Raw genomic sequence first — 8,346 nt, forward strand, 5'->3', positions numbered from 1 at the left:
ATTTGGAATAAATGTTATAATTGGCTAGAACAGAGAAAGAAAAAGATATAATTATTGATGTATATAAAATGTAAATAAGATGTAAAGAACATTTAAAATGTAAAGCACTGTTCTGTTAGAAGAAAAGAGTTATGTTTATGTAGTTTTGGTGTATGGTGTATGGTGAAAAATAAAAAAAAATTAAAAAAAAAAAAAAAAACATGCATTCAAATGTTATATAAAATGCAGATGAACAATAAATAAAAAAGCACAGTAATTTTCCAAGTGTGGTCTGCAGGCTATTGGAGATGCATGGTGCTCCAGAGGTGATCTGCTACAACTTCACACATTCAACAGCCTCAGCAGATTGTCCCAGCACTATTTCCAGATGAGCGTTGCTAGAAATGGCAAAGCAGAGCTGAAGGTCAAGAGGGTCTCTGGCCAGTGAACTGCTAATCCATTTCTAATAGTTTGATCAGAAGAGACTGACTTGAGCCTGTTTGCTGCCTCTTCCCCCACCTGAAGTAATAGTTATTTAATTTTGAATTTCATTTTTGATTTTGAGGTTAGTTTAAAAGGGCCTTTAAAACTGATAAGATGGGAAGGGATACAAATGCAATTCTGTCCATTTACTTTGTGTGTCAAAAAGGTGAATTCCTTTGCTTTCAAAGAAAAAAATATATAATGAGAAATTTGTTTAATTGCACTGTTCTTGCAGTTTCCAAACTTGTGTTTTGTGGTCCCAAATTGCAGAAATGTTGAGAGGTGCTGACTTAGAAAATAATAGCAGCAATAAGAACTTGAAAATATAAGAACAGCATTATACATTATTAAAAGATCTCCAAAAATAAAATTGCTTTTTCTGGCCTAGAAAAGATGGTGTGAGATGTTCCTCACTGGCGACAGCATTCCGAAGCCAGGAAGCCATCGTGAAAAGCCATCCATTCAGCTAATTAACTGATGAATGGAATCATCACTCACGGCATACTCCATAGCAGGACACTCAGAACATGCCCTCCAAATATTACTTTAAGCTATAAGTAGGATATACTTATATCTTATACTTATACTATACTTTAAGCTATAAGTAGGATCATATGAAAATAGCAGTCCTTCAGAAATTCTACTCTCACAGTGCAAGGTCTCTACAATACCAGCACTCTGAACTAGGACTGGAAATAATCTGAAACAGTCAGTGAAATAGTAAGAAACTGATATCATATGTTCATATTGTCTTCTTGCAATTTTTGTACAAACTGATATTTCTGAACTATCATTGATCAGCAGTCTGAAAAAGAAATTACCAGGGTAAGGTTTATTCAAATAAGGTCATAGCTGATGTACCAGCTTATGTTAGATAAAGGTGCTTCTTGCCAAAGAGGCCATTTACTTAACTTAATACTCAAACCAGGCTCTGGTTCAGCAATTTTATTGCCTCATCTAAATCCAAGGTTAAGAAAAAAGTCAATCTGGGTGTCATCATCATACTAACAACACTTTACTCAAAATCATCTCACTCAATGGTTTCACATAGCTCATGGACAGAATGAGGAATAAAACAGAACTCTGTAGAATTCCACAACATAAATGCCATGCAATTAAACAGAAATACGTACTGGTTCCTCTCGACTAAACTGAAATTTCAACGTTGACCCACTCACTCATAGCTTAGCCAAGCTCTCCAGAAGGATACTATGACTGATACTATCAAAAAGCCACTGAGTGGTGACAACTCCACCACCTCACTATCTTTCTTTTGACAAAAAGTATCCAACAGGACAACCAAGGTCAATTCAATGTCAAAACCAGCTCCAAACCCTATTTACAATGGAAGTAGAAAATCAGTACCACCCAAGAATGTTTAATTAGCCACTACACACTCAAACATTTTATCCAAGAAGATTTTAGCTAGATTTTCTGGATTCAATTATGGGGTTTTTTCTACTATTCTTATTGGGAGGAAATTATAATTATAAACATGTCTAATACATGAAATATATTATGGTGGGCAAGAAGCAAGCAAAAATATGCTAACCAAACTCAACAAATATCTTATCCACATCACCAGGTCTTCATAAAGTGAAACCCTTTCAAAGAAATCTGAATGAGGGTCCTAAACATTTTTATGGCTTGAACAGTCAGAATTGTAGATCTTGGTTCACTTTATATTTGGTGAATTGTGTCTCAAAGCGTCTACTCAACATGTCATATTGGGAGCAGAATAAGATATCCAGCTAGGCCAGATTTCAAAAGGCACTACACCAAACCATTCAGAAAAGATCTGCTGCACAAGAAGAGGACTTAAGGATGATAGCGAATGTTACTGTCTTACCACATCAGTTACAGCTTAGATGGGTATAAGGCTGAACAAATTCTGTTAAGTGGGAAAGAATGTTCAGAAGTAATCATGTCAACAATTCTAGATATCTTAGTATTCAGATCTTTGAAGGAACTCAACCAAACTCCCTGGAAAAAGCTCCAGAGCTTCTGGAATCCACTGAAATCAATCATCCTCCATAGGTAGATGATTCTATTACACATCCACATTCAGTTGCAAAAAGAAACATTTGTCATTTAAATCTCAACCAGAAGTGATGTAACTAAGCAACACATATAACAGACAACACTTTCAGACATTTCCATTAGGGGGAAAAAATAGTCCAGAGCATGACCTACTACTGGTGATGGGCCAGTAACAAGCTGAGACCAACCCACAATTGACATATGTAGTCCTGAACATTCCTACTATGATAGTCCTATTGCTGGAAGCTAAAGTTATCTAGAATTAACATTTTAGGAGAGGACCTCCACCAGCTCACATAGGGAGACTGTTGGGTGGCAGGATGGGTGGGCAGAATTGCCAGTCTAGTCCATAGGCCCCACCCAAAACTAAACAGTAGAGAGAGAAAGAGTTTCGACAGGCTACAGCAACTCTTCCTACCCAATCTCTGACTTTGAGTGACTGGCCCAAGATGACTTAGCTGGCTTTGTGCCTGAGGTGGGATTAGAACTCATAGTCTACCAGTTTCTAGTCTGATATCTTAACCACCACACCAAAGCCAGTCGTTCTCTCTCAGCCTTAGGAACAAAGCAATAGCAAACTACTTCAGAAATCTTTCTAAGTAAACTGCAGGGACTAATCCAGGCAATCACCAGGAGTCAACACCGACTCAAAGGCACTTAAAAAAAAAAACTTCAAGCACTATTCATCCTATAAACTAGGAGGCAATATCTACATAATATAGTTAAAGAGATTCAGAAAAAAAGAAAATGTAACCTCTTAGGACCAGTGCAACAACAACTAGTGCAACTACAACTTTTGTACATTATTCCTCACTTCACATTCAAATGGCAAAACAGAATATATGATAAGGCTTTCATCAAGTCTCAGGTCAGCAGTGGGATATTTTTCTTTTAATCTCTGTCAACACAGAAGTTGTTGACACAATTAGGTTGTTACATTTGCCAATAGAAATGTATATTTCCAAGAAACAGCAAACTAATAGCAATAATACTCCATGAATCATATTAAAAGTAATTTCCAAATACTAATTCAATATAAAAATGCCAGCAAGCGAGTATGCTTTGCCCATTTTACTCAGTATCAATATAGGAGGAATATTTGTTCAGGTTACTTAAACTCAGGTTACTTGACCCTAATCAGAAAGGTTAAAACTTTAGGACAACTTTCCCCTAGCCAAGGTTTTTCCACCTTCGCTAATCAGCATAATCATTACAGTGTTATTGAAAGCAAGACAAACCTGTTCTTTAGAGCTCAGCTATAACAACAAAAAAGAAAAAAGAGGCAATTTAAGACTGATATCATCCATAGTGTAACCATTTTTAATTTCCAAGTTTCCTACAATCAGTGCTTTTTTTTGTAATATATATATATATACAATACACACGCAGGCAGGAGAGACAGGAAAAGTGCAGCCACCGATACGGAAGTTACGACTAGAGTGCAACTTAACCAATTAGGACCGGTGACAAGATCCAGGAGCCACGTGCAAACGGCATCCTGCCTATAAATGAACTCCCCCATTGACTAGCATTGAACCCTGACGATGTCGGTAGCTTCCGACGAAAGCTTGGTGATTGGTGATTGTATTAAACTTTTTTAGTTTATAATATTCCTGGTGCTCATGTTTTATTGGTTTTTCAGAAGATAGATAGATAGATAGATAGATAGACAGACAGACAGACAGACAGACAGACAGACAGACAGACAGACAGACAGACAGATAGATATGCCAGAACTCACACATGTCATACAACCCATCTTGCCTACCCTACAAGGTTTACCTTTGTAGTTGAAAAACCCCTTCAATTTATCTAAAAGACTAGGATTTTTTTCAAGGTAAGAATACTATTAATGTTACCATGCACTGTGTGGCTTTAAATTACAAGAAGGCATTTTATTAATCTTTTGGGACATTTACCACTGGCATACCCATTTAGTTTAATGAGTGGCAATGTCAGCTTTCTATGTGGAATGAAATTGGCCCAATAAAACAAAATTTGGTTGCTTGTAAAAGATTGAATTATTTTTAAGAAGTTGTCAAACAAGATGGAAAAATTTACATTTGGAGTTTAATATGGATATTGACTTGAAACAAATTAAAGTTGAAACTTTGTCAGTGAACAGATTACTTTTAATTTACTTTTAAGTTAAACCCAATTTAATAAATAGATCTGATTAAACCTCATACTGTAGGTCTACCTTTACATCTGACCAATACATAATTAATATATATTATTAATAATAATAATACCTCCGAATCACAAGACATTGGCTTTATTCTTATTCTTTGCTTCTGCAGTTTGAATATAAAGTATAAAAGACTAAAAAGAGATTTTCATAGATATCCCAGCCTTTGAACTACCCAAGGAACTGAAACAGCAAAGTTTCGCTGTTGGGCAAGCTTCCATGCCAGCCGCCTTTCTTTCCTCTCGCTTCTCCTCTTTTTAACCTCATACCCCACCTTCTGTAAGGGAAGGCAAAAGGCTCACTCACCCTCTTGTGAAAGATGGCCTTCATGTTTATGTGTCTCCCACGCCATCATTGGCTTCCACACCACATGATCCGATCCAGCCAATCAAGTCATGCTCTGGCTGTGGTGCTCTGGCACATCGCTCCTCTTAGAGGAGGCAGACAGCACCAGAGGGGACCCTGCTTGCACCATACCGCCAGCAGGGCATTTTCAAAAGCAAATGAGGATAGGAAGGGCAACAATAGGAAAAGAATGCAACTCTGGAAAATCTGTTGAAAAAAGGTGCCAGAACTCCATTCCGGTGCGTTCTATGACAAAAAAAAACCCTGCCTACAATTACAAATGTTCATTGCGCTAACATTATAAGAACAATCTACAACAGGGATGTCAAACTGCCGGCCCGCGGGTGGGATTTCCAGCAATGGAAAAAAAGTCACAATATGTCACGACATTACGTGACATTGCAAGTTTGACACCTCTGATCTATAACATGGAAGAAACATCAGACCAACTTTTTCTTCGATTACCTTTTGGCTTCAGTGTTATAAACATCTCCAGAGAGCATTATGTAGGGAACCCCTGGTTTAGATAAGCTTTCATTTCACACCTAACTAATCACAAAATACATGTCTAATCTCATGCATATGATGCATGTTAATTATCTAATCAAGTGCATAAGAATTTGGTGTACTTAACTCATATACTGCCCTCAGTATAGTGGTAAGTGAATAAATTTTCAACACAGTATGTACCGGAAATGCAGTCACTACAGCTTTTTCAATAGTACATGTATTCACATTTTGTGAACCCAGCAATATTTAAAACGCAACTCAACTCTGACAAATCTTACGGATGATACTTATTCTGCCTTTTTTTAAACGGTACCATCTTTTCCTGAAATGAATGTCGTGCCTTAACAACTATATGGTTGGTAGAAACTCCACAGGTATAGTTTTTCCAAAGACACGGAGACTAAAGGGCGTGCAGTAAGCTTCCCCAATTGTTACAAAGTTCCGACAGAGCTAACGAGCTGAAGAAACCCGGGTACTTTTATGACGCTCCTTTTTATGACTTCGGCCACTCACCAAGAGGTGCTAAAGGGATCTTTCCTTTCCATGGTTTTATTCCACGGCTTGTGCCACGTGATGCCTTGAGCGGCTTCGGCCCAGAGTTGATCCGGCTCCTCCACAGATTTCTTGAAAATCCTGCCATAATGATCTGCGGCGGGCGCGGCTGCCTGGGAGACGAAAGTGCTGGCTATGTGAAGGGGGCGACTTTGAGGAATCCCCCCTGCCCAGGAGCTCGGAAACCGCACCAGAGGAAGCGCTTTGTTTGGCCGTGTGACACACCCGAGTCCGCCGGTCGATCCCCGACAGACGCGGCTACAGCAGACAATTTTCTGCAGCAAACTTCTTTTGCCCTGAACTACCATGTTCCCTGGAGTCGCCCCGTCCCGTGTTGTAGCAGGCGGGTGTGTATGTGTACAACTAAAGGAAGACCGCCCCCTTCAGTAAACTAAAAGTATACAAGTTTTTTTTTCCAAGTCAACACAAAAAGTCGAGCTGGATTTCTGAACAAGGAAAATTGCTCATCGATCTTAGTATTGCAAATGAACAAATTTACAGTGATTTGCAAAAGTCCAGTCCGGGCTTTGTTCTTACTTCCCAAATCCTCCCCGGTTTGTTGAAAAAAAAAAAGCAATAGTTAACATTGCATAATCGTTCCTCTTTCAGCTCGTCCCAATTTGGCTTGTAACCCTTCATCTCTTTAAGATTTTTCTTGTTGCAGATACTGCTAGTTTTTATTTCTCATTCGGGTGTATCTAGAAGTACTTCCTTTAGTTTAGAAAATTAAAGGATTTAATCAACCTTATCCAAATCAGGATTAAATACTGATTTGGAGAAAAATATCAGAATAGTCATTCTGTTTTTCAATGACTAAGAGCTTCTACTGTATTCTTTTTAAAATACATTAGTATTAGTACATTAGCATTCCTGGAATATGCTTACAGATTATGTTTTAAAGCAGCCATTTAATTCCTGACTTGAAAAGCAGGAATAAAGTATTATGTCATATTAAATGATAATTAGGATTCTATTTACATTGGACACAGATCAAAGCAACCTTTGCTCAGAATAAACAAGTTCTTAAGGCTGAGTTTTGCTATTGGTGAACCGCTGACAAGTGAAATATGTACTAGCCTTTCAGGGCCAAATTACAAACACTGAATACTTTGAAATCACTTGAAGTATTCTGTTCAGAACAGTGTGTGAATTTACCCACAGAGAAAAGGATTTTATTATTTAGGTGGGTATTGGTGCTGTGGGGGAGTCTCAAAAAAGGGTGCTTACAATTGCTTAAGGCTATGCCCTCTTATTGCATGAGTTGTGGGAAATACATAAAAAGGGGCAGGCTTCATGCAGTTATGGCTACCATCCTGATTTTTTGGGAACCCCATCCCATGGACAACTATAAGAGGGATTGTCCAATTCCTCCCACAGCAGCTGGGTGGTAGCAGTGATGGCTATGGAGAGGTCAAAAAAGAAAGGCCCTGTGATGGGCAACTCCCAAAAAATAATACCAATCCATTCCTCCTATCTCCATCACACAGAAACTCTCTCCCACTTGCTATAATATTCCATGTGGATTTTCATTGGGAAATGCAAATGGAAGAGATTATTTATTATTTATTTAGCATATGGCATACAAGGACAAGGAGTCTACAATGTTGATACAAGGTAGAGGTTCTGGCAGCAAATAATCACTCGTCTCTTTATTGCACTGGTGCTCCACCAGGTTTGGGGGGGGGGGAGAACTAGCTCTGCACCAGCGGGCCAGCAACACTCTTGAAGGAGTTGGTTCATCCTCAATCAGTCTTCCATCAATCACATCCAGGCAGATCCAGCACCAATTCCTGCTCCCCGCAGCTAGCATTTCCCACCACCAAAATGGTGGTACCTATTTATCTACTCACAGATGGGATGCTTTCAGGTTGCTAGGTGGGCAGGAGCTAGGAACAAGTGACAGAAGTTACTCCATCCTGTGGTGCTGGATTCAAATTGCTGGAGTACCAACCATTTCTGGCTGACAGATCCATTGTCATTAAGTTGCTGTGCCACCACCAGAAGATATCACTGAAGGATATAAAAATAAAACAAAACAGCCATTGTTGTTATATGTACAAAATGGTAGAAACCCATCCTCTTCAAATATACTTTATAAACTCAATGTGGACTACATCAAAGAACGTTTTACGATTTTAATTTATTTTACTTTAATATAAATGGCACGGAACAGAGGAGAGAGAGTAGTAAAATTAAATGACTCATCATAAACCTGTAATAATATAGGTACCAGTAAGACCATAAAATCT

General features: G+C 38.4%; 1 protein-coding gene across 1 annotated transcript in view; it reads right to left on the reverse strand.

The window, feature by feature from the left end:
• Positions 1 to 6,405, reverse strand: part of ACSS3 (acyl-CoA synthetase short chain family member 3) — a 71,971-nt gene extending 65,566 nt beyond the window's left edge. Inside the window, exon 1 of the mRNA XM_015812038.2 lies at positions 6,059 to 6,405. Coding sequence (XP_015667524.1) covers positions 6,059 to 6,405 — 347 coding nt within the window. The remainder of the gene's footprint in view (positions 1 to 6,058) is intronic.
• Positions 6,406 to 8,346: the final 1,941 nt, after the last annotated feature.

This window comes from Protobothrops mucrosquamatus, unplaced genomic scaffold (genome assembly GCF_001527695.2).
Source record: "Protobothrops mucrosquamatus isolate PMUCROS unplaced genomic scaffold, P.Mucros_1.0 scaffold63, whole genome shotgun sequence".
Classification (NCBI taxonomy): domain Eukaryota; kingdom Metazoa; phylum Chordata; class Lepidosauria; order Squamata; family Viperidae; genus Protobothrops; species Protobothrops mucrosquamatus.